This window comes from Eptesicus fuscus, chromosome 18, assembly GCF_027574615.1.
Source record: "Eptesicus fuscus isolate TK198812 chromosome 18, DD_ASM_mEF_20220401, whole genome shotgun sequence".
Lineage (NCBI taxonomy): Eukaryota > Metazoa > Chordata > Mammalia > Chiroptera > Vespertilionidae > Eptesicus > Eptesicus fuscus.
The window spans coordinates 8,703,770-8,731,005 of record NC_072490.1 but is presented as its reverse complement, the minus strand read 5'-3'; the positions used below and the strand labels follow the sequence as shown (position 1 = coordinate 8,731,005).

Sequence of the window (27,236 nt, the reverse complement as noted above, 5' to 3'; positions counted from 1 at the left end):
CTGGGGAGCAAGGAGAGCCCCTCTGGAGACAGATGGGAACTCAGAAAAGAGGCCTCAGGGGCCGTGGAGGGTCAGCACGTTCATCTGGTGTGGCATCCTGCGTTGTCGATGAGGGCCTGGCTGTCCTGGGAGCAGTTCCTGGGGCAGAGTGGTCCGTGAAGTAGCTGGTTGCGCACTGGGGAGCAGGTGGCATCAACCAGATGACTGTTCAGGTGCTTCCAACCCTGAGATCCCATGGTTCTCTCAAGGCACAAATGACGTGTGTCTGAGTCCTTGCCAAATTTAAAAACCATATTTGACAAAATTTTCTGCTTATAGTTGACCAAGCATATTGAGGTTCCTCTGACAATCACATTTAGGTTTATGAAAGTAATACATATTCATAATTCTAAAGGTCAAATATTTCTTTAAGAGGACAGTAATAACAAAATTACAGGTCACTGCTTTCTTCTCGTTTCTTAGTGTCAGTGACTCAATATTTTAGCCCTTCTAGTTACATCTACATTTCTAAAAAACATGTTCAGTTTTACTGACTCCCCTGCTAAATAATATGAGCAGTGTGAGGTGCTCACACTTACCACATACTTCTGTTTCTCCATCCTCCCCATGTAGCTTTACGTCACAGTTTTGGGTTAAATTAATATTGAATGATTACATTATTATGTAACTATTACTTACAGGTGAGCATATAACGTGCCGTGATTATATTTCCTTAAACATCGTTGAGGTGATCATTGCCTTATATTTAATCTGCTTGGTTTTCTATGTGCCTATGATGGATTCTTTCCTAAACTCGGTGCGCTTAAACACATCCGGTAACTTATTTGTGTTCTTGTCTGTTGTCTTCCTGGGAGAGGTTACTCCGGGCATCATGGTGTCCGGTCCCGACCGTGGCAGCTCACTCTCTAAATATGCTGTGAGACTCTTATCCTCACTTCTAACTTCCTGAGAATTGACTTCGCGTTGCTCCAACACCCGTTCCTAATCCCTCCTGTGTTGGCTGGTACCGGGCAGAGAAATTTTAGGATCCTGAGTGTCTGAAAGCTTCCCCATGGCCACCTTCCCTCCAGGTTTGGAAGGCTCTGCTCTGTTGCCTGCGGCGATGCTGGGAGGCTGACGCTGGGCTAACCCTGTCTTCCACCTCCATCTGCTCAGTCTCTCTTAGATGCTTTCAGGTTTATCCACGTTGTTTTGAAATTTCATAGTGATATGTCTGGGTGGGTTGGGCTTCTTTTCTCTTTCCCATCAATTGAGCTTGACACATGCAAACTCCTGTTCTTCAGTTCTGTGACATTTCTTGAATTATTTCTTTGAAAATTATCTTTCTCCATCTTTTATCTTCTCTATTCCTGGGCCTCCATTGCATTATCTGGATTTATCATTTGTTGTGTATTTCTCCCCCCGACCCCCACAATTTTCTGTCTCCTTTTTTGTTTGTTTTGATTGTTTTAGTCTGTTTTGAGATTTCCCCAACTGTATTTTCTAATTCTTCTGTTGAATTTATTTCTGTTGTCATTGTGTTTAATGTCCAAGAGCTTTTTGTTCTCTGAATGATCTCACCCCCTTTAAAAATAGTATTCTGCCCTTTGCTTCCTGAGTGCACTGTCATTTCTCTGAAGTTTTCTTCTGGTCCTTGCCTTGTCTGTCTCCTCCTAAGTCCCCTTTCAGTGTCATAGCATTTTCATTGCAGGGGGGATAGGGGCTGGCTCTCCTGGCCAGGAGAGAGGGGCCACAGGAGCCCGGCAGAGGTCACTGGGTCTGGACACAGAGGGCTTTCATTTTAGTGAGGTTTGGGAGGAGAGGGGAGGAGAGGAGAGCAGAAATAAGCTCATCTGTTTATTCCAGAAGTGTCTCAAATCCCAGTATTACATTTTGATTTTAACCATTTGGTAATTAACTTTTCTCCTACTCGGTCTGTCTAATACTTATTTAGAAATGCCTGCAGCTTTTTAAAACTTCCTCTTCCCTCTAAAAGCTCACTTCAGGGCGATGTACCAATCAGATTTCCCCGAGGGTCATTACTTGTCTGGTTCTGTTTTTATCATTGAGTTCTGTGAATTTGTAATTTTTACTACATTGTTTAATTTTAGATTGGCCAAATTCTGAATTGTTACATCCAAGTCTAATGTTTCTGTTTTGTTTCTGCCTCCACCTACTTGAGGATGGAAGTAACTACAAACGTAAAACTGTGTACAGGAAATTAGGCTAAGAAACTTCCAGAGACTGTGTGGACTAACAGGGACAGCATGTTCTTATCCACCCACACGAGATGAGAAATTCAATACAGTCGGGCCTTCAGTCTTGCCTTGCGTTCTCCCTTCAGCTGAAGTAGAAGGGGAAAGGTAATGCATCTTTTTGTTATTAAACAAAATAAAGCATAAACATTCTGCTTTAGAAAAACACATTTTTTAAATTAAGCTCAAAGTTGACTTTATTATGTAATTCCTTGAATGGGGAACCTTGGTTTGCATAATGATCAGTGTCCTCGAGAATGGTTTTAGAAAATGGGCAGAATAGGCCGTTCAGATGGTTCAATGTCATTTCTCAAGCGCCCTAACGCGTAGAGGCACTTCTGCAAGGGCGTGGCTTTGCTTTCTGATGCTTTAACCTTAAAATAAGGATAGAATTTGGAAGTCTAATCCCCTAGTAAACTTTTCCAACTACTTGATTTCTCGGGCTTTTGCCAAATGTTGGGTCATGGCCAATTTATTTTTTAATTATCTACAACTTACACGTGGTGTAAATATTCCATGTTGTTTAAAATGAGAAAAAATTATATCAAGCAAGAACACTACATCGGGGTGAAAGTTAAGCATTTATGAAATTAACTACTCGTGCCTGAAAACTTCTCTCCACCTCGAAGGCCACCTACATTATCGCAGGCACAAGCCATCAGAGCAGGTAGAGCCACTAGGAGGCAGGAACCGAACCTCAGTTTCCTCACCTGCCAAATGGGAACGTAGTGTATTGTTGTGAACATTAAGTGAGTAAATATACGGAAAGCACGTGGAGGAGGGTCTGGCACAGGGTAGGCACTGTATTCAAGAGTGAATTTAAAAAGTGGGAACTGCTTCTCCAGGGACTGGCGGCAGGGAAATAGCTTCAAGACTTGCCCACCCTCACCCACCATGTGAGCCCGTGGTGGGCTGGTTGGCTGTCACCTGCCAAGTCAAGGGGTTCCGTTCCAGTGTAAGTCATCCTCCCTTTTCTGCTCAAAACCAGTAATACGCACCTTCTGTGGTAAGATTATACTTGGTCCAAACAGGAAGACATGTCACCCACCTTCCCATGTGCTACTACGCATGATCACATGCCAAGCCCTCTGACAGCACGGGAGGTGTAAGGGCATTTTTTGACGAGGAGCAATTTACCATCAGGCCATTCCCTCCCATTCTGAGCTCACCACAAGGACAGTGGTCCAGGGTCTCAGGGAGCATTTGAGCCTTGGATCTACATTGTGATTATTCCATTTGATTCACAAGTGACTTTTATGTGATTATATATTGACTTGACACTTAAAAAAATAACCATCAGGCTCCGCCAGCGTGGCTCAGTGGTTGAGCATCGACCTATGAACCAGGAGGTCACGGTTTGATTCCTGGTCGGAGCACATGCCTCAGTTGCAGGCTCAATCCCCTGTAGGGGGCATGCAGGAGGCAGCTGACTGATGATTCTCTCTCATCATTGATGTTTCTATCTCTCTCTCCCTCTCCCTTCCTCAATAAAAATATATATTAAAAAATAACCATCAGTTGTTCTCAACTACTTTATTAATAAGGTAAACTGGAGGATAATAGTGGATCTGTCTTTTTCCCCCCAGTAGTTCTTTAAAACTTTATTTTTAAAAAAACTTTTATACCTAGGGAAAATGTAGGAATATCCATGGGAATGCACCAAATATAGAACTTTTATTAGTACAACTGGTTACAGGGTAGAGTTTTTTGGGTTTTTTTTATTGATTTTTTACAGAGAGGAAGTGAGAGGGAGAGAGAGTTAGAAACATCGATGAGAGAGAAACATCTATCAGCTGCCTCCTGCCCACCCCCCACTGGGGATGTGCCTGCAACCAAGGTACATGCCCTTGACCGGAATCGAACCTGGGACCCTTGAGTCTGCAGGCCGATGCTCTATCCACTGAGCCAAACCGGTTAGGGCACAGGGTAGAGTTTTAACACCCCTGGTGTACACCCTGAAGAGCCATCCTCTGCAGTGGAGGGATACAGTGAGGTTTCAGGTCAAGAGTAGAAAATGTAGACTTGCAAGGACTATTCTGTTTCCTATGCATAGAATTTTGAAATTTTGAGACTTTGTATCCCAAAATGAGACATCTTATGGTAAGTAATTTTTAAAAAGTGTTTTATTTGTACTCAATTCCTTAATATTTCTTTTGTAATTGGATGCACCTTCACTGTGAGTTAAACCTGGGATTGAATGTTTGATGTTATTTAAATAGGTTTCCAACTGGGGAGAGTGTTTTCTGGGCCACCACAGCCGTGTTATGTAAGAGAGGAAATCATTATGTCATCCTTCCAAAAATACTTCACCGAAAAAATATTTTGCAATCAGAATATGTCTGTTTAGCTATGTAATACTAAAAACCTTGTAATCTTGATGTACAATGTACATTTTTAACTTAATACTTTATATTTAGAGCATTTTTCATTTTACAGAAAAATCATATTGAAAGTACAGAGTCACCATATACCCCAATCCCCCCAGTTTCCCCTACTATTAACATCTTTCATGAGTATGGTACATTTGTGATAGTTGATAAACCAGTATTGATCTGTTATTAACTGGTAAAGGCCCACAGTTTACATTAGGGTTCACTCTGTGCTGAGCTTGGGCTCAGCTTCTCTCTGGGGACTGCAACCCTACACAAGGCACTCTCCCGGGAGATCACGTGCTTCCCTAAAGGACACGGCGCTGGCCTTAGTGCGAGGGTAGAACCTGCAGTTACTTGTCTTACGAGGCGCCATGAGAAAGGGCTCCCTGTGGCCCCCGCTTTCCTGAAGACAGTTCTCTAACGAGCTCACTTTGGTGCGGACTCCCTGGCCCACCCTTCCTTTGTGGGTTGAACGTGACATTGGCCCCTCTCTGAGGCTCCTTTGGGAGGTCCTTCCTTTGTCTCAGGAGACTCGAGCTGCACTTTCTGCTCCATCAGAAGTTCTGGCAAATTCTTTTGTTTTCCAGTCTCATTTTTTTTTTTTTTTTTAGAACATATACTTCTGTCATTTCAGGGGGCCTTGGGGAGATGGAAGAAGTAGATGTGCATGCTACCATCTTAAAATGAAAATTTCTGAGTTTTTTTTTCCTTGAGAGCCTAATTGCATATATTTTTTTCAATCTTGAACTCCATTAACCATTTCTTATTGATTGGCATTTGGCATGCAATTCGTCTGGTAATCATCAGAGGATGCTTTTCTGAGGGAGTTTCTTTTATTCAGTGGCGGCTGGCTCTGAATGGGAAGAGGTACCACTGTAGAAATCAAATTAGCTTTTCAGAATTTCAAGAATTCAACTCTAATTTGCATTTTCTATTTCAGAAGAGAGGGTTGGGGACACGCTGCTATAAACACAGCTGCTACTGTCGATCACGTCATGAGGTTTCTAGTTTTTGTAGAATAAAATGGCCCTGCTCACCCTCTGTGTACCCGGCACAAGATCCTGAGGGCTGGCAGCCCTGCAGTGACCAAAGGTGAGGGACGTGCTGCTGGCAGAGTAGGTGGTGCCTACCGCTGGCGCTGGGAGGCATTCCACTGCTGAGTGCTCATCTCCTCTTCCTTCCTCTCCTAACTAAGGCACCCTATAGTCACTACTTGAAGCACATTGTTTGGAGTGCCAACTTCTTTGTATGTATTAGTTTTAAAATTCTGCCCATTTGCCCTAGCCGGTTTGGCTCAGTGGATAGAGCGTTGGCCCGAGAACTGAAGGGTCCCAGGTTCGATACAGGTCAAGGGCACGTACCTCGGTTGCAGGCTCAATCCCTGGCCCTGGTTGGGGCACATTTGTCTCTCTCACATCGATGTTTCTCTCTCTGTGTCTCTCCCACTCCCTTCCACTCTTTCTAAAAATCAATAGAAAAATATCCTCAGGTGAGGATTAACAAAAAAAAGGAAATAAAGATAAAATCTATTTAAAAAAATAAAATAAAATTCTGCCCATCCCTCCCACATTCCCCCACCCCCGCCCCCCGCAAATGTTTTTTCTCTCCTTTACTTTGTTTAGGATATAATTATGTGAGTTTTACTTTAAAAGAAGATTGTTGGTGAAGAATCACAGTCGTGGCCCAGAAATTGTCTTCTCTTTTCATAGACAGACTATGAAAAGCCCACCAACTATTCATTTTGAGTATGTTTTTCTCCAAATCTGCACAGATTCGTATTTCATCTTAGCTTTTCTTTTATTTATGAAAACAAGCTGAAATGCTTTTTATCATTTTTTCCCCCTCAGTTTAGTTAGCACAGTTTTTAGCCTTAAAACAGATTTGCTGTACGGAAAATATAAACAAGATTTTAAAAATTAAACTTTTGAAACTTGGTGGGTGTCTTAAACTATCCTTTCCTGACCACGGAGCCAGTGTTGGCTCATTTCTGCCTCTTTTCACCCCAAGCTGCAATGGTGCCCTCCCCACCCCATTCATTCCCAGGCATCCGAGGTGGTCAGGGTGGGGGCAGGGCAGAGAGAAAGCGTTTACTAGCACCAGCTCATAAATTAACTAACAGGTGTCTGTGAACGGGGAAGCTCCTCCATCCTCCCAGGGGTGTTTTCACTTTTTAAAAAAATGATGTGTTTAAACCAAACAAACCTGTAAGATGGGTGGAACTTCCGGGTGTGTCGCCAAGTCAGGGTGGGGGAAGGGCATCATTGCGGCAGAAGATTTGGGAGGTAAGGATGTGGGGGAAGAAGGCCACATCTGAGCAACGTGGCCCTTTATACACACTCTCCATGCATTTGCAGAATGCGTGAATAAAAACCGACTGCCGGACTCTGAGTCACCAGATGTCTGGTTTGGGTCTGCACTGGGCATATGGACAGTTGTGACCAGGTGGGCGGGTTAGGAGCCGGACAGGTGTCACTCATTGGTGAAGTGGGGGATCCCTGTGTTCTTTTTCACGTAAGTGTTTTTCCCATGAAAAGTCACACATGTCCGCTAACTACCCAAGATAAAGAGATCACCCATAGCACCACCATCCAAAGAAACCCGCTGGGACGAGCTGACACATGTTACAAGCACCTTACGGCCGAGGGAAGACCACAGCGGGGTCTTTCTTCTCACTTATTCCCACCGAGAGTCCGAGGGAGAGAAAACGGGGTCAGAGTTGTTAGGAGAGAGGAAGGAGGCCAGGGCCTGGGTCATGACGGGGCTCTGACAACTTTAGGACACGCAGTTTCTCAAAAATATGGAAGATGTTCTTTTGTTTATTTCCACTGCAGAGGTTAAGTGAAATCATATCACAGTATTCTAGTGGAATGAAATCATGGCACAGTGTAGCTTTTTCTGAATTATTCATTTGTTCTTTGTAGATTATATTCAAGTTCCTGTTAATTCAATTCACTTAGTTCAGAATCAGAACACATGCTGCACCTGATCCGGGCTGGATTATCCACTTGTTTTCCCTCGATGGACACCCAATCAGTGTCCTCGAGTGTCTTCTCTGGGCGTGGCCGTCCCGTTTCGGTGCAGCCTGCCCATCCCTGGTCCTCCGCATCTCTTGTTGGTACCCGGCAATGCCTGGCCTGCCTTGGGGTTCTGCCAGTTTTCTCGTCTTTGGGTTGAATTATTGCTTGTTTTGGTATGATGCTGACTTCCTTCATCACTGCATGCGTCTCCCAGGAGATATCCACATGTTATTTATCCTTCGTCCTTCTTTTGAAAATGTGACAGTAAAAAACTCATTTAATTTTTCAGCTGTCTTTTTGTTGTTGTTGTTGTCAGTAATTCAATGCAACATTTCTTAGAGGCTGTCTCATCTCCTTCACTGATATTTCTCAATGTCTTTTATGTCTTACCTTTAAAGTCATTTCACAGGCTTTCATATTTAATAACTCATGCTATCAACAAAGAGGCAACTTTATTTTCTGACCGTTCAGATTTCTGTGGGTGTTGATCCTGGGCCACAAAATGCGGTTAGAATTGGAGACCCATATGGGCGTTGAGGTTGTGCATCTAACAGGCTTACCATTGGAAGCAGTCCTGGTGGCTTATTTCTGTCCCGGAGAGCAAGAAGCAGAATTATAAACTTCCCATTGTTGTTGTAGAGGGAACAACCTCTTTATGATGTTGAGGTTGAAGAGAAATCACATTAGCCACGCTGTAAGGTTCCCGTGTTATAATGGACTAGAGGCCCCATGCACGAAATTCGTGCACTGGGGGGTTGGGGGGTGGGGGAGGGTCCCTCAACCCGGCCTGTGCCCTCTCGCAGTCCAGGACCCCTCGCTCCTTACCCACCTGCTTGCTGCTCCTTACCTCTTGGCTCACTGCTCCTTAGCACTGCCACGGAGGTGGGAGAGGCTCCTGCCACCGCCGCTGCACTAGCCAGCTGTGAGCCCGGCTCCTGGCTGAGCAGCGCTCCCCCTGTGGGAGCGCACTGACCACCAGGGGGCAGCTCCTGTGTTGAGCGTCTGCCCCTTGGTGGTCAGTGCGCATCATAGCGACCAGTTGTTCCTCCGGTCCTTTCGAAGTTCGGTTGATTTGCATATTAGGCTTTTGTTATATAGGATACACTCTGCACATCATAAAGGATGCTCTCTGCATTTCTGTGTACCTGCCTGGCAGTATTTGGAGTCAGCAGTGTAATCTAGTGTATCACCATCAGTCACTTGGTCAATATTTATTGGTTATTATTTCATGAAAGAAACTACACACGGCTCTATTGAGGATGCAGAGGCTTCGGGGCACCTGCTGCTTCAGACACATGCACATCTCCTGTAGCTCGGCCTGAGGCACAGCACAAGGAGGATGTTGCTGGGTAAAGAACAAAGTGACTGCCAATGTCGTATGCTAAGGTGCATTGGCTATTGAGACCCAGAAAGAGAAAAACATTGTGTGGAAGACTGTCCAGAATAATCTTTGTTTTTCCTATAAAACGGTGAGGGCAGCCTATGGTATCAATTTAAGGGAATCACTGATTTGAAAAGAATAGAGCAAAGCAGTCAGTAATGATTGAAGGGGCCACAGTGGGTGGACTAACTGTAACTCACGGGCCTGGTTGATCTTTGATGCGCTGCAGGCCAGTAATTAGAAACTGCCCAAGATTAATGAGCAGGGCTGCAGGCTGCTTAGCTCCTACTCTGTTTCCTTGCCCATGCGGTCGAATGTGGCACATCAACGTGTACTCTTTCTTGTTTTCAGCACGCTCTCCTGGCTTTGAAGTTTATACTTGCCTTTGCCATCCATGATAAACCACAGCACATCCAGCTGAAACTGGCCAGATTGGAATTTGAGTCTTTGGAGGCGCTGAAGCAGCAGGTAAGGGCAGCTGTCCCGAAAATGAACGTGTTTCTCTGGCAAAGGCCGGGAGACGCAATCCAGAGTGCTGGCTCTCAGCATGTCCTCCGGCCTCGACCTGACCAGTTTAATAAACACAGAAGACTCCCGTTTAAGAGGGCATCGCAAAACCCACATCCTAGGAATGTGCGCCACAGTAGGTTAATGAACTAAATAAACTAAGCAAAAACAAAAATACTCAAGCAATGTTAAATAAAGAATAGGGCTGGCATTCAGCAAACAACAGAGGCTTCCAAGAATCACCCTGGGGCGCTCCTCACAGTTTCTAAGTCTGCCTCCTACAGGAACATGAAGTAGGACGAAGGGAGTAAATAGAATCCTGAGTATCTTGCGGAGTGAGGGAGAACAAGAACGTGTGGGCAGAAACAGCAAAAATGCCAAAAGTGGAAACCTCTTCCCATGATTTCCACATTCTACTAGAGACCAAAGAAATGAGAGAGAGAGAGAGAGAGAGAGAGAGAGAGAGAACACATACCATGCTGGAACTTACCAGTTCTCCCTCACGGCGAGGGTTTGAATAATTCCTTCACTTTCCTAATGTCATTCATATACTTCCTCCTCTTTCCTTCTTCTTTTTTTTACAAACATTCATATGCTTTTTTTTTTAAGGAAAAAAAATTAAACATCAGATGGAATCTTTAGAGTGAAATTTATTTTCCCATTATATGTATTTTAGACATAAAGCTTGAGGCCATGAATCAGGTGGGGAAACCAAGATGCCGTAGGAGGCAGGTGGAACTTGCTTGTAAATTCCTCAGGAAACCTCCGTAAGGCTGAGTGAGCGAGACCAAGACAAGGACAGGCCTGCCGGCTGCTAACTTGGCACCCCACTCCGAATTGAAAGCATTTGTTCCGCTCTCACTTAAAGGACAGGCTGAGACCGCAGGGGCGCGGGGCAGAGGAGTAGATGGACGGGAGGGGTGGGCAAAGCACAGCCCCGCCACACCGTGACGCGCCTTCGCTCCTTCATCTTTGCGAGGAGCCTGTGGGCACAGACAGCTGCAGGGGCCTCGGTGCTCAGACCCTCAACTTACACGTGTCCTCCTTCCTGAGACAGCATTGCCCCAGGGTGCCCATGAGTCCTGGCTCCTCCCGCTGTCCACCCATCTCTCCTTGCACAGGTGTCTTCCGCCCACTTTGCAGAAGGAACCATCTTGAACCCTATCATGTGCCTTGTCCCCAGGGTGAAAATCTCCCAGGCGACAGAGAGCCTTTCAAAACCGAGGTGGCGCAGCACCCCAACCTCCCGCCACCAAACCAAATCGTCTTCTTAAGAGATGCATTTTTAAACTTCATCCAGAAACCTATGTCTAATAATTGTTTATTAAAATGTATATTATATTTATACTAGAGGCCCAGTGCACGACATTCGTGTACCTGGGGGGTGGGGGTGGTGGCGGGGTGTGGTCCCTCAGCCTGGCCTGTGCCCTCTCACAGTCTGGGACCCCTTGGGGATATCTGCTTGCCAGTTTAGGCCCGATCCCCACCCCTTTCCCAACCCCCCCGCCCCCCCCCTCCCACACACACACACACACACACACACACACACACGCTCTCGCAGTCCAGGACCCCTTGCTCCTTACAGTGGAGGCGGGAGAGGCTCCCGCCACTGCTGCTGTGCTCGCCAGCCGTGAGCCTGGCTTCTGACTGAGTGGCGCTCCCCCTGTGGGAGCGCACTGACCACCAGGGGGCGGCTCCTGAGTTGAGTGTTGTCTGCCCCCTGGTGGTTAGTGCGCATCATAGCGACCAGTCGTTCTGCCGTTCGGTAGATTTGCATATTAGCCTTTTATTATATAGGATAATTTTAATCATTTATGGGTCAGTAATAATTGTAATGACCAGTCAGTGCAGAAGAAAAATTTTAAATACTTAGAGCACAGGACATGTTTTTAAACTTCTAAATTTTCATTTATGAGCATATTATAATTTCAAGCAAGCAAATATATTTTGGTAAGATACATTTCTTTGGGAGAAGTGGAAAGAATGTGACTTCAAAGAGGAAAAAATGCAAGACATAAAATTGTTACTATTACTAACATATTTGTGTATCTTTAAATGTGTGATGGTGGATATCACATTAGTATAGTATTTATTAGACTTGGGCATCTTTAAAAGAGTAATCTAAAATTTTATTTATAAGTGTCATTATTTGCAGTATGCTAGAAATTACATTTTTGCAAATATTTCATTATTGATGAAAATGTTAGATGTCAACTTAAAATTGTGAGGAAAGGCAAGTAGCATCCAAAAGATTTAGGGGGTACATAAGCAAAACAATTTAAAACTGTTAGCATTGTCATTGTCCGTTGACTACATTCCTAATGAGATGTCACGACGGGCAGGCAGCTTGTGGTCAGCACACGCACACCTTTGCCCAGGTCAAGGCCAGTCTGGCTCTGTGTTAGTAAAGCTCTCCTCTCACCAGGAGTTCACGTGCTCATGTGTTTGTCTGAAAGCAGAGGGTCTTTATTGATGTTGGATATTATTAACACGCCTCATGGTACTAACTACGTTGACCTAAAAGTCCTGCTACCGAGCTGTTTTGTTTGCTTTCAGGGGGCTCACGGATATTAGTGTTTATTAAGAATCCGGCTAAATGATCTCTCTGGTCCTCTCAGCTCCTAGAGTCCCACCTCTTCAGACACGCCCTGCCTGACCGTGCAGCAAAGCCCTAATTCAGAGGCACAGTTTATTTACACTCATCTAACCAGAATCCTCTCTCCTATTATTTAAAAAGAAGAAAAAGATCTAAAAGGTTGTAAGTCCCTCTGGGCCTTTTTCTCGTGTGGACCTAGACGTGAGTCTCTGATTAAGATCACCTTCTGACAAACACATGGTTGTGGTGCTGATTTTGCTGTGAGGGCCCCGGAGGCACCGAGCTGTGGAAGAGGTTTTGACTCAGTGCATTTATCCAACGCCGTCAGACAGGACGTTGCCAGCTTGCACTAGAGGTGACTTTAAATGACAGCGTGTGCAGCTCGTGTCGCCGCTCCATCAAGCGGGCAGGAGTCAGGGTTTCCAGGACCTTGTCTGCAAACCAGGGAGAAGTGTCCCCCCTGCACTGCTTCCTTGTTAAAGTGACAACCTGAGAGTACAAGGTCCAGGGTAGAAGCTGGACTGAGCTCTGTCCCAGCTGCCCCCCCCCCCCCCCGGCCCCTTTGTGCTGCCGTCAGTAGGCCCAGAGATTGTCATCATCTTGCCGCTGCCCAGAGGTCCCCAAAAGGCCAGACGGTCCAGGTGTGAAAGGTCACCTGCTTTGTGCTTTGCAGAAACTCAAATTAACCGGCGTGTCTTCGGTTTACCTGCGGAACTATTGGCATTTCTCGGATATGGAATTTTTCTTATTTTTCTTTAACCTGACATTTAACGGTCTGCTTTGTAAACAGGCAGAGCCTCGACCCACTGGGCTTTTCCCAGGTATCCGAGGCAGGGAGAGCGTCCGCCCCGTCCTCTGGTCAGTTGGTGGGCCCCCGATCGAAAACCGAGTTGTTGAAAGCTTGCTGAAGAATAAATCTCATTAATGCCTAGCCTATCTCCAGACTCACTATTAAGTGGCCAGAAATCGACAGCAAGCTTGTCAATAGAAATTATTCCGTTTGATTAGTTATTATGTTGTATTTAATTTATATTTGAATTGCTACTTTTCAACTCACTTTCCATTTTATGGACAAAACGCCATTGAGAAATTTAAGTCAGCAGAGTTCTTAAATTGGGCTGTGCGACCTGAACGTAGGACTTTAGAAAAATACGTGTGCCTAGGCCCCACCCTCCGACGTTCCTGATTCCCTAGATCTGAGGCGGGGCAGGCACCTACACTTCTAAAACTCTTCCTTTTGTTCCCTGCCCCCACCCCGACCCCCAGCCCCCAGCAAAGACAGACCCCAGGCGTGGTCCGGTGAGTGCCCAGAACAAGTGAGTCCTGGGCCGAATTCAGCCCCTGTGAACCAGCCCGGGAGCCTCTTTGCAGCTCGGTTTTTGTTTCATTAACTAAAGGCCGGGCTCCGTGGTCTGTGGGAAGGCTCGGGCTTACCTGTCTACACCCAGCTCTTGTGTGGTTGTAGGGCAGGATCGGGAGCCCCCCTGTAGAAGCGCTCTGTGGGCCCCAGTTATTCCTCAGCTTGGGGTGGTGGGTGTGGTGAGTGCAGGGGTGAAGGAAGAGAGGCACTGAAAGCAGTTGTCTTTCCTTGTCAGATAGGAAAGTGCGGCGTTTCTGAATATATAGGCAAAGTAGATGTGCTTAAGGAGAGAGGCAGACTGGGCAAAATAAAACTGTTTGCTTTGCAAAGGGCATTTTCAAATGATCAACTTTCAGCGGGCGAGACCTTTACAAAGACTCCTAGACAGTAAATATCATCCTGGGGATGCCCTTTTATTTCTTTTCAAATTGATTTATTCAACGCTCAGTAATTTAAAAATTTTTTTAATCTTTATTGTTGAGAGATTACAAATGCCCCCCCCCCCTTTTTTTCCTCCATTGCCCCCTCCACCTGGTTCCCGCCCCACCCAGGCCTTATATGTGGAATCTAAAGCTCAGTAATTTTAAGATTCAATTAAAAATAGAAAGGAGTCATGGGATGGAGCACAAGGACACACATCCTGGGTTCAGTCACCACAGAACTGGCCTCCGGGCAGCCAGCCCTCCCGAGAGGGAGCCGCACCCACAGAAGCAGAGCTGGGTCCAAATGGAGCCTTTGAGGACGATAACAGCCTAGGAAATCAGTTGAAAGAACAAGATAAGGGCTTTCGGAGGACACCACATGCTAATTATAGCCTCGGTGACCTCAGATCAGATGTGGGACCCCGGACAGGGCAGGCCACGTGCCAGCCTGCATTAGGTAATGCCTTTGTTCTCTAGGTTCAGTGCATTTAAACCAACTCCAGCAGTTCCCAGAGCCTCTGAACCTTTCCCTCCCTGCATCTGTGCTCTGAGTGATGTGGACAAATCAGCATTTTTAGTGGAAAGTTGAAAGTTTCACACATAGAATGAGGGTGTGAAGTATTTGACGGTTGAACATGTATCCCATGTTGGTCTGTCAGCGTGTCCTTAGGATGAAATGCTGCATCCAGGGAAAGACCTGGCTTCTGAGAACCCTGGGGCAGGCGGTGCGGAGCCTCAGTCCTTGGGGAGGAGGTGGTCCGTTGCCCAGGCCCTCGAGGGAAAGGTAAACCAAGTTTGGTGTTTCGGGAGTTCAACTGGTCTGTCACCTCTTCCTGTGTCAGGCGACTTGACCTTTCTGTGTCATAGTCTCCCCAACACTGAAATGAACCCAAGGAAAATGATGCCCATATGTAAGGTGGATAAGGCTGAAGGGAAGCAGTGTGACTAGGACACAGTGGGAAGGAGGGGATTGGGGGGCGGGGGGGCAGGAGGGGAGATGAGGATGGTGATGGTGATGGTGATGGTGATGGTGATGGTGATGGTGATGGTGATGGTGATGGTGATGTGATGGAGGGGGAGGACCACCTCACACTTGGGCGCCCTGCATCATTGGGTAAACCAGAAAGGAATGCTGGGATAAAATGGTACCATAACACCAGATTAGATGACGAGTCACAATTCCACCTCTGTGGAAGCCCCACCTGTTCTCGTGACCTGAGCACAGCCGTGCAGTGAAAATAACAGAGGGTAGTAACAGCTGGCATGGGTGGGCACGTGAGCCAGGCACTGTTCCAAGCCTTCTGCATGAGCCAGGGCTCCTCAGAACAGGTCTTGGGGTATGATTTATCTCCAGTGCACAAATGCTAGCTTTCTTCAAAGGTGATTCATGCTGTAACACAGACTGGCTCCCGGCGCCTCTTCAGCCCCCTCTCCTGTCACTTCTTCCTCTTCCGGTTGGGCCCAGCAGGGTTGCACTGCTCATGGGTTCCCCAGCACCCCTGCTACCTCGGGACTCTGCCGTCAGCTTCACAGACCCACCCACCTCCAGGGGGAGCCTCCCTTTGTTGTGTGACCAAGGACTTGCTGCCCAGTTCTGTGCATTCACCTCACTGCCCCTGGCCAGGTGATGGCTTACCCCTGTGTCCCCTCACCCAGCACAGGACCTGATGCCCCGTAGACTCTGAATAAATCTCCACTTAACCAAACTGAATTTGTTGACGCATACCTAGTTGAGAAGCTAATATATTAAGCAAATGACAAATGATGTCCTTGGACAAAAAAAGAGAAATCTTAAAATAGGTACTCTGGCAAAAACGGGAACAGTTAGGTCACATGCCTTTCTGGGATCCCTGGGGAGGAGGATGCATTCTGAGGAACTGTATGTGAGCACTTTGTAAGGACCCCATACCCAGCCTTGGTAAAGCTCAAACCCTATTTTATTTTTAAAAAGATCAACTGTGTTTGACATTGGTAACAAAGGTGGCTCCCAAAAGACTATAAAATAACCCCAAACCAAGCCAGATAGAATTCTGAAATAGTTTTTTTTCGCACAAATTCAGACTCTGGAACAACCCTGTCCTTAACCGTTGATAGGTAGACTTTTCCCAGCATTCTCTGTTCTCACCAGAGATAAAAGTCTTCCAAGTGCACGGGGGCATCCAGACGTTAAAATGAGCTGCTTCAGTCGAGCTCTAGAAAGCCTCCGACCACTCTGTCTTCACTAGTGAATTTCTATATAAGTCACTTCTTATTGCCCTGGTTTTCTAAGAAAAATTGAAAATGTGTGTATCTTATTCTCCCCGATGTAAGAAACACGGCCAAATCAGGTTTGGTTTTACTTATGGAAATTACTGAGTGGGCCATGACACAGGGTAACATGGAGCATCTTCCTGGTCTCCCTACGAATGCGGGTCAGGAGCAGTGTTGGCAGAGGGCTGGCGGCCCCGATCCACTCCCCACAGACGGGCCGGGCGGGCTGTGCTGGAGAGGGGACACCTGAGCTTCAGGCCAGTGCACAGATGTCATTAAAATGTGTCTGTGTTTGCAAAGGAAACACTCGCTCTGTAATAACTTCTAGAGATTCCAGAATGCTTAAAACTATACATTGAAAAGGAAAAGATATATTTTGGTAAGATGTTAAAAGTTCCAAGAGTCCCAATCTCAGATTCCGTTCCAGATTAATAATTCCATTGTCTTGAGGACCAACAGGTGTGAGAGTAGGTCTTCCTTTTCCCGGTAAATGCCTATTGTTTTTACCAGATGTTCTAGGATATTAAGACTATATTGCTGATTTCATCAGCGTCAAAGACATTTGTCTGTGACCACCAGCCTGGCAGCTTTATATTTGTTGAATGAATGAGTCAGTAATTAAGTGAACATTACTAGGTATAAGCCCCATTCTTTTTTGCCCTTTTCTATTACTAAATTCCAGCCCTTTGACTTTGAAATTATCTTCTGAGTGTTAATTTGGGATTCAGGAACTCATTATTGAGCGCTTACCATGCCAGGAAACCACTTTATTTTTAACTTTTGTTTTTAATTGCTAGTATATTGCTAAAATAGAAAATATTTTATTTAAAGTAATAAACAGTATTATTTTCCATTGATTTCCAATGCTACAGAACCTTAGACATGATTGGATATTATATCATGCAATGAATGTAAACCTAAGAGATTGGGATGAAAATATACTGATCGATAGGCTAATAACTTTAGACTTTCAACTACAGCCCTAAGTGATTTGCCTCTGTCTCATAAGACTAGAATGCAGAAGACAAGAAATGTTTGGATTTAGGAAGTTTTTTAAATACTACCTAATTAAAGGAAAATGATCACTTTGCATTAATAATGGCTCTAAGAACACAAATAGTGAATCATACTGAATTCATATGTAAGACAAAATTAAAATACAGATATTGAAATTCAGCAACAAATATTGAGTACAATCTATTGTACTCAAAAATTAAAGCAAAAAATGTAAATTATGAGAAATTCCCTGCATTATCTATTTGTCAAATGTTAGAGCTAGAAAACCTCTTGACCCTGTGCCAAGTTCTGATTTGAAAGATGAAGGAAAGGGTCATTCACCGTGGTTGTCTGCTGCAGAGATGGTCCCAGAGTCCCTGCCTCCTTGTGGAGTGGCACACAGTAGGTTCTCAAACAGTGAGCTTACCTTCTCTTTCAAATCCCTTTGAAATGGAGTCACCCTGAAAGGGTTTTAACTGTGCTGATGGTTGGGCACCTGAAGTGGATGTTTGAACAACTTGTTTTGCGATCCTTTACATCAGCTACATGGACTCGCCTCCCAGCGGGGTGGGTGAGTTGGATTCAGAGAACGGGTGTGGATTATTCTGCTCCTGTAGTTCCCCAGGACAGTGGTCAGCAAACTCATTAGTCAACAGAGCCAAATATCAACAGTACAACAATTGAAATTTCTTTCGAGAGCCGAAAACCGACTTCTGCACATGGGCCACGAAGTTTCAGTCCCACTGTACATGCGCACCCATACATGGTATTTTGTGGAAGAGCCACACTCAAGGGGCCAAAGAGCCGCATGTGGCTCGCGAGCCGCAGTTTGCCGACCACTGCCCCAGGAGAACCAGGAAATTAGTTAGTCTTGGATTTTGGACATCTCGTGCTTCCTGTGATGCCCTTGCTGATGCCTTTTATCTGTGGGATAAAATGATGTGAACAGGTGAAGAAAGCAAGCGGTGGGGGCCAAAGAGCAGAATACTAGACCTGCTTATGCCACTGGGTCCCAAAATTCAGTTCTCTTTCCTTTTTCCTTTCAAAAGTCTGTTTCATGTCATATTCTCCTATCCTAAAGTGTGGCTGGGAGGAAACGAATTTTTCCCTCATGAATTTTTGAGTTTTTATTTATTTTTTACGGGTGGCTGTCCATTTAGAGTCTATAAGGCGGTTACTATCTGCCAGGAAACTGTTATCAGGGCTCTAACTTTAAATTCTTGATCCCCACCCCCTTAAAAAAATTTTTTTTGGAAAAAATCCCTTACTTGTTATTTGGAAAAGAAATGCATCTCAAGATTGTCTTCACTTCTCTGTTCAAGTAGCTTCAGGCAGTGTTTGTGTGGGCAGATCTGCAGGCTGTTTTGTTGGAGTTGTCTTGAAAAAAAAAGATCGGCATATTTTTAATTTGCGCGTCTGGTTTTAGTCACAGGCATGGGAAAGATGATCTGCCAAATGTCTGGGGGACACAGCTCCACCCCCTCTCCTTGCACATGTGCTAGATACTGTTTTGATTGGAGGCAGAACAAATCCAGATTGCCTTTTTTGACTCCTTGGACTAATGGGTTCCCTTATTTTTAATGTATGTTGTAGAAAACCATTTCCAAACACATCAATCTGGGTTATTTACATTTTGTTCAGGATAGCTGCGCACAAATCATTTCTGTGAAAACGACGTGTGATTAAACAATTACAATTGGAGAAACTCACGAAGGGATTGTCACTTTTCTTCACAGTCTGTACCAAAACATTGGCCTGAGATGAAGCATTTTGGTTCTCTGAGGATGTGTAATGTGCCCGGAGCAGGAAGCGGGGTTTGCATGCCTTGGGGGTTAAGAGAACAGCTTTTGGAATCAGGTATATGTCTCAGGAATCCCAGCTTCACCGTTCCTTAGTAACGCTGGGCAAATTACCAAACCTCTCTGGGCCTCAGTTTCTTGCTCTGTAAAGTGGGCACAATGACAGGAACACTGCACAGGGCGAGCAAGTAGAGTCAGGCCCAGGCTGGCCGCTCTGAGTCAGTAGCTTTCCCATCATTCTCTACAAGAGCGGATGGGTATAAAAACAGAGTGCAACCAAGAACATCTTAACCATTAGAAGATAAAATTATATTTTATCCTTAGAAGTGGCTGGTTTTCATGCTCTGTCCTTTGAGATCTTGCAGAAGAGAAGTAACTGCCTACTCTGATACTTGACCTGCTTTCTGGCCATGAGCACTCTCACATCCAGTGATGGCGAACCTCTGACACGCGTGTCAGTGCCATTTCTGATGACACGCGGCCGCTGAGGCGGCCACATGCCAAGGATGAAACATTTATGTTATTTAAACTATAAATATCGCGAAATAATGTTTTTTCCTCAAAGGGACACACTACCCGAGTTATGCTCAGTTTTTTGGCAAAGTTTGAAACACCAAGCTCAAAAGGTTGCCCATCACTGCTCACATCCCTCCTTTAAAGTAGTTGCTGTCCAACTATATTTTAACCAAAACTAAGTCATCTTGAAATGCTAATCAACCAAAACTAATTTGGATTTCAAATGCATTTCTGGGAATGAAGAGCAGGGTCAGGTGGCTGGGCAGTGGCCTTCCTTCAGAAGTTACAATGAGGCTTTTGTGGATGGTTCTCCTTGGGCTCATGCTTGAAAGGATAAGTCTTTGCTCTTTCGGGGACAGAATTCACTGAGTAGTGGATTTGAATAAATTAGAGCATGATTTTCTAATAGGAATAATGCTATGTGTCTGGCCAGTGTGGCTCAGTGGTTGAGCATCAACCCATGAACCGGGAGGTCATGGTTCGATTCCTGGTCAGGGCACATGCCCAGGTTGCAGGCTCAATCCCCAGTGTGGGGTGTGCAGGAGGCAGCGATCAATTATTCTCTCTTATCATTGATGTTTCTATCTTTCTCTCCCTCTCCCTTCCTCTCTGAAATCAATAAAAATATATTTTAAAGAAGACTGATGCCATGAGTTCAACATGCTAGAACTGAGCATCTGTTCTACAGGATCTTCGTGTGTATGGCAGCCACCCTTTCCCTTCGTTTGCCCCTCCTCTCTCTACACTCCATCTTCAGCTCTTCTTTTTTTCTGTTTTTCAAGAAAGGAAAAGGTTAACACACAGAGTGGCTATTCTTTGAATGTGATGTTATCTGACTGCCCTCCGTTCTTTGTGCCTGTGTTACTATTTGCATCCTCTTTTTCTTTCTTCATTTCCTTTAAGCAAATTATCTTGCTTTTTCCTCTGTTTATCTTTGTAGATGCTCATGCATCTCATTTTTAAATCCTGCTGGATCTGTCTTCCAGTCTTCGAAGCACGTGGTCTCCAGCCCTTTCCTGGGACGGCCACAGGCCTGGCGGTCAGCGCTCTCAGCCAGCACCCCTGCTTGGACCGCTCTGTGTTGAGATGCCTTCCCTCACGAGGCTGCCCTCTCTTGGGGGGGGGGGGGGGGGAGGGGGGTATGCTGTTGGGGGCTTCAGAGCCCTCCCATCCAGCTGCCAGTGGCCCATTCTGGCCGGGCATGCTTGGCGAATCCCTCCCAGGACTGCTGGCTGGTCCCTGCAGGGGCCTGGAGACCTGCCAGCCATCTTCCTGGTAACAGCCAGGAGGTGAAACCAGACGTAACTCAGGTGCTGCTGCGAGGGATGCAGCCCTACAGCCAGCTTAACTCTGTTCTCTCAAGACAGTGGTCGGCAAACTCATTAGTCAACAGAGCCCAAATATCAACAGTACAATGATTTAAATTTCTTTTGAGAGCCAAATTTTTTTAACTTAAACTTCTTCTAACGCCACTTCTTCAAAACAGACTCGCCCAGGCCATGGTATTTTGTGGAAGAGCCACACTCAAGGGGCCAAAGAGCCGCATGTGGCTCGCGAGCCGCGCAGTTTGCCGACCACAGTCTCAAGAGACTGGTCTGCCTCCGCTGATGGTCATACACGAATTCACTTTCAACTGTTGCCACACTAGGTGGCAAGCAAGGAGCCCGCCCTACATTGAACCAGAACCCAATGTACATGCATTCCAGGGAGAGAAAACCTCCTGTCTTCTTCTGTGGCCTCTCCTGTGGACTTGGGCAGAGGAGAGGGAAAAGGAACAGGAAACAGAAAGCTGAGCATCTGAGAGCTCTACCGGAAGTTGCCTCCGCATCCTATCAGGATTGTTTTATTTCCAAGCACAGGGTTTTTTATGGCTGTGCCATAGCAAAGATTTTGTTTGAGATCAGAGTGCACATAATTTTCATTGTTCAAACAAGGTAGGGGATAAAGACAACTGTTTGCCATTTGTATGGTTTCCTTCATTTGATAAAAAGAATGATGCTCTTAACTACGAGAGGGCATAGGGCGTGGGCAGCGCTCGCTGGAGAGATGAGCAGTGGACTTGGAAGTGCATTCTCCAGGGGGCCTGGGGCAGTCAGTGGACGCTGTTCCGGCAGCTGGTCCAGTGCTGGCCGTATCGGCGGTTCTCAGCCATTGCCAGTAGCCGTGCCTGGGACAGAAAACCACCAGGAGTCTTGGCCGTTGTATCCAGCTGCCTCCCTTTCCACATTCTCTTAAAACCAACAGCTTCGGCATTGGCCACCGTTGTCAAGCTCTGCGTTACCCAGCACCCCTCAGGCCCCCCAGATTCCCTGTCAAGCCACGTGGACTTGGTTAGAGGTGTTAAGTGGTTAGAGTTAGAATCCTTATGGGAGGCAGAGTGGGTCTGAAATTCATTTATGTTTGGTTGTGGGACCTGGTTGGTTTTCCATCCCCATCAGATGTCTGTGTGACAGTCCAGACACCCCTGTTATTTGGACTTAGTAGTTAAAAATGCATACATACATACGCTCTCTCTTTCTGTCGACAGACACGGGATGCTCAGGTCAAACAGTTTCCCTGTAGAGAGAAAAAAAAAAACTAATTTCTTGTGAGTTCATGACATCTTAACACAATGGCAGTGGCAGGAAGAAATGGCTGGTTGGCACATAGCTAATCCCCTTGAAACTAATTTTTTTCTGAGAAACAGTAACTCCAAAATGCAGTTGTGTCTGAGCCTAAAATTACAGACCGAGGCGTCTTTAAATGGTCCTCCATTAGACTCGAGACCATCTGCTTGTTTGCAGCCAGAGTATAAATTTTCCACTGTTGTGAGCGCCGTGACGATGGCACCGCTCCAGAGAGAGAGGCGGCCCAAGTGGGAGCCCGAGGAAGCTCCGCCAGCCTGCTCCGCGCGGCCCTTCAGCTCATTTCCACGGATTTGGTTCAGGAACAAAGAGCCAAAGGAAAAATAGGATGTCTTTTCAAAACTGAGCGCCGCTCCTCCCATCCCCTCCCGGGCTCCCAAGGGATTAAGTCTCCCTCCACCGGCCTTCGTGCGCCGTCAGCTGTAAGACCGCTGTCAACCTCAGGTCGATCTGCTTTTGGAGGGCTGCACCTAAAACGGAGGCCAGTCTCTCCTGCGGGAAAATCACCGGACAGAAAGGTGGTGTCATGTCTGGCAGCACCCTGGGCTGGGCCTCCCTCTGATCCCTAGGGTAGTCAGTTCTAAATTAACATTGTAGTGGGACTGTATCCACGCCTCTCCAGTTTCCCACGTCGCTACGCTGAAGTGTAATAGCGAATCAAAACACTGATTGCCTTTAACCAACACGCCTGAGGTCCAGCCTGAACTCTGGCTCGGAGCAGCCATGGCAGCTCAGACAGGTCTCACACCCTCTGCTTTGTCCTCATCACTGCACTGAGGTCCCAGACCAGGCGATCCCCCAGGTGCCTGGTTCCCCAGGGCAGCCCTTCCCAGGGAGACTGGGTGCACACTGCAGGGCAGGCGGACCTCTGGCTCCTCCCCGAGGGGCTCACCGGGCAGTCACGTGATCGGCTGCCCCCCCCCCACCCCCCCCCCCCCGTAACCATGCCTGTTCCCTTTGCCAGGAGGGAGTCGGGGATGTCGGGGTGTCACATCATCTCTTCGCTGTAGCGTGATGAATTAATTTGAACTTTTTAACCACACAGCTCTGTGGGTAGCCAGGGGTGTAAGGAAGTGGTTTGCCTTGACTTCCGGCACACCTGTCTCTAGCGAGCCTTCGGCAGATCTGGGCCATCCGGAGTTGGCTGTCCCACGACCCGTCATGTCAGCCCCGCCCTGCCACTAATAACTGGTGTTCCTGCCAGTCAGACGTGTGCTAGAGGTAATTCTCTTGGTGCTAATAACTTACCAGCATGGCGGTGTGACTGTGGTTGAAAATCAGTGATAGACAGGTGGTGGTGGCTCCTGTTTGGCCTCCAAGATTTCAGTCTGGGCTCAGAGCATTGCAAAGGCTGCCTCTGAAAATGTGGCCCTGGTCCGTTTAACTGAACACCCAGATGTGTAAATGAGCTGGGTGTGTGCACACATCTGCCCATTACGTGCTCACGGTGTTTCCAGTGTGTTTTGGGAGCGAAGGCCCGGACTCGGCTGGACCGTGCAGCCTGCTCGGGACGCGGCCCACGCAGCTCCGGGAGCAGCAGCTCTGCGTTACCCTGTGCCCGGCTGCAGGCCCGGGTAGGGGTGCCGGAAGGTGGCCCTGAGCGGTTGCCATGGCAGGTGGATTCTCCCTGCTCCCCTGAGAGCTGCGTTTCTGCACCGGGAAGGGGTTCGTGGTTATCGCGGTGACAGCCTGTGCGTAGCCTGCTTTCACGCTGATGAGCCCGCTTCACTGGGGTGGCTTCTTTTCCCCGCCTTTCCACAGCACACTTTCAAGAATGATTAGCATAATCATTTCGCCGTAATTACTGTGCCACTTGAAGTAAATTAGAGGGAAATTGTTCTTCCCCTCAGGCCCAAAGAAGTAGTAATCACCTTTGGCAAAGTGGCTGATGAAAAGAGAGCAATAGCAGAATCCCTTGCCCTGTGTCATGTAATGTAACCCGCGTGGGAGTGACATCCCATCACGTTACCACAGTCTATGGATGAGCAGCAAGTCCCAGCTTCCACTCACGCTCAGGCAGAGGGGACTGTCCGAGGCATGGGTCCCAGGGCATGGGAATCATTTGGGGGCTGGGGGCGTTCAGTCTGTTGATTAAGTTGAAAGATTCTGTGAGAAGTCCGTTGTTTGGAATGCAGAACAGGGTGATCATCTGTCGTTAAGCTTATAGGTGAGCTGGCAAGTCCTACATGAAACAGAGTGCGGCTCATCTAAACGTTGCTGCGGGTTTACCTCGGGTTCAGGACAGGATGGAGGGGTGTGCAGTCCAGGAACAGGCTCCTTCACATCTCAGGGCGCGGGGCACCCCTGTCCAGCAGCTCCAACCACCCCGTTCCAGCCCTGTGCGGTGATGGCCACACCTGCTTCTCCCTACCCACAGCTGGAGCGGCCCGCCCTCCTGCTGCTCGAGCAGCTCCCTGTGGCGCCCTCACAGGCCCAGCCCAGCCCTGTGCACCCTGATGGCCTCTCTTCCCCCCAAGTCAAGACCAGTCGAGGTTCATCTCCCTCGGTCTTGACGGAGAGGGAGGAGTCCGGCACAGGTGTGGAGGAAGGCTGACTGTCATGGGCTCTCGTCTGACCTCTGACAGCTGACCCCCGTGACTTCTCCGCAGTGCTGTGGGGTGCCTCTGTGCACACTTTGAGAACCATGGCTCAGGGTTCCACCTGTGCTGAGCACTCACTGTTTGCAAGGTCCAGTGTGCAGGCTGGGCAGCGAGCGGAGGAAGAACTTGGCCAACAGCAGACGGCAACACTGAGCAGGATGAACAGGAGGCTCCGCAGACCCACGGGGGGCCGACAGGGGAGGCGTGTGGAATCCTGGGTGGGTGTGGAAGGAGGCAGTTTGCCTTGGAGTTGCCTGGAGCAGAACTAAACCCTCAGGAGATGGCGGCCGAGTCTTGGTGATGGTTTGTGGTAGGGCATTGGCTTCCCACTTGAAATGACAGTTATCTCACCGCCATCAATGAGGACAGCAGGGGGTGTTCGAGGCTGTGTCCTCCAAAAGGCTGGTGCCCACAGCACCTGCTTTCATGGGCACAGGGACCTCCCTCTGAGAGCCCTCTTCCTCCTCAGTAAAACGGGGGTTAGGGTGTCACTTTCTCGGAGCCACTGTGCAGATTAAGATGAAAGAGCAGTGCCCACGCCTGGCACTCACGGAGTGTAAGTGCACCCAAACCTGCATCCGACGACGATGGCCCCTGGACGCGTCTGAGCCTGCGAGGGGAAGGCTAAGAGTCAGAGGGAGATGTTGGTACTCATCTTATTTATCACATCTGTTTCACAACCCTGACCATTGGTACATGCACGGGAAGGACTCCGTTCTGTAGTTAGAACAAAAAAGCCATCGTGTGGAATCATCGCGAGTTCAGTTCACTCATTTTTCCAACCTGGGAACAGTCTGGGAGATTTTGTAACAGTCCATTTTGCCTGAAACAAATTGGACCGTGAAACTGCTGGTCTGTGAAATGATTGAACAAATTAAAAATGTGTGTAAACAGCCAGACAGAATTAGCGAGGAGTCGAGCAGAAGCAGAACTCATTAACAAAAGAGAGTCGTGAATTGTACTTGCGCCGTATTTTTGTGTTTGCCTTTTCCCTCCTTTTAAAAAATGTAATGTGTCTTCATGCAGAGTGATTTAATGGCAGGACTTTAGCCTCGGTGGGAGCCTGAAATCTTAGAGTTTTTATTTGTTTTTGGAAATGGAACTCTGTCCTCCTTTGGACCATGAATGACTACAGATGCTGGGAAGTGGGTGTTTTCCGGTGCTGGTTCCTGGTATTTTGCCCTGGCAGTTCCTCTGTAAATGCTGCAGCATTTACTTGGGGGGAAAATACTATGGAAACTAAAAATAAATAAATAAGTAAATAAAATAAAAGTGTGCGGGACCAAGATTGTAGAAAGCGAGTCCACACGTCCCTAACACTTATCACATCAACTAGGACTGTGGTCAGCAAACTGCGGCTTGTGAGCCACATGCGGCTCTTTGGCCCCTTGAGTGTGGCTCTTCCACAAAATACCACGGCCTGGGCGAGTCTATTTTGAAGAAGTGGCGTTAGAAGAAGTTTAAGTTTAAAAAATTTGGCTCTCAAAAGAAATTCAATCGTTGTCCTGTTGATATTTGGCTCTGTTGACTAATGAGTTTGCCGACCACTGGACTAGGACTTCCTAGCTCACACACTCCATTTACTCCTGCCTCTTCCAAATCACATATTTTAAAACAATGGAAAATATAAGAAAAGCATAAATCCATTTAAAATGTTGGAGAACAAGAACGTGTACCATCCACTAACTAAAAAAAAAAAAAAAAAAAAAGGTTGAGAAATTTCTATGAAATGGAAACAGTCCAAAGTTTGACAGAGAACTCGAGCTGCCGTCAGCTGCTGCACCTGTGAGGTGGGCAACACCCCCAGGCGCCTTCTCTCCCCCGCAGCACCGTCCCGTGCGCTGGCATCACCTCCTGGTTTGCGTCGCCAGCATGGACAGCGAGTCCATCAAACGTGAAAACACACGTGAGCGCAAGGGTGGGTTTGTGTTTTTTTTTTGTCATTGTTTTCCATAAATTCTAGCTGGTGTTCTTGCTAGCCAGGAAGGTCCAGCTCTGACGTTTTGGAGGGGGTTAAACATCCCTGTGCAGGATGGAAGGAAGCCAGGAGAACACACGTCCTGGGAAGGCCTCGGTCAGGAGGTGAGAGGGGAAGAATGCGACACAAGGGGAAAGGAAAATTCGGAGCTACTGGTGCCGTGTTTATAACAGGAAGGCTTCCCATCGAGGCTAAATCTGGACTCGCCGGGGGAAGCTGGACAAGCAGAAAAATTCCCAGGTCACAGGAAGCCTGCTCCTGCCCACGGGGCCACGGGGCCCTCGCCGCCAGGCAGGAAGGATGGTGTCGCGTTGGCACCTGTTTCTAAGATGTGAGAGCAAATCTGCCAACACTTACCGGCCCTCGCAGTCACCCTGAACCTCCCCTGGCTCTTGAAAATGAAGTGTGATAGAAACAAGCGATAAAACCCCGGGAGTGCCCACACCTTTGCCTCCCCCGGAGTGTTCTCGCTCGACTAGCTCTGTCCCAGGCTTGTGCATAGACAGAATACTTCGGGGTTGGTGGGGGCGGAGAGCTCAGGCAAGATGGCCTTACACTGGAAAAGGCAGATGAGCAGGAGAGAA

At 47.2% G+C, this 27,236-nt stretch overlaps 1 protein-coding gene across 1 annotated transcript in view; it reads left to right on the top strand.

The window, feature by feature from the left end:
• ANO10 (anoctamin 10) overlaps window positions 1-27,236 on the top strand; it is a 92,023-nt gene that overhangs the window by 51,705 nt on the left and 13,082 nt on the right. Inside the window, exon 12 of the mRNA XM_054729815.1 lies at window positions 9,356-9,472. Within this exon, the coding sequence (XP_054585790.1) occupies window positions 9,356-9,472 (117 nt within the window). The remainder of the gene's footprint in view (window positions 1-9,355; window positions 9,473-27,236) is intronic.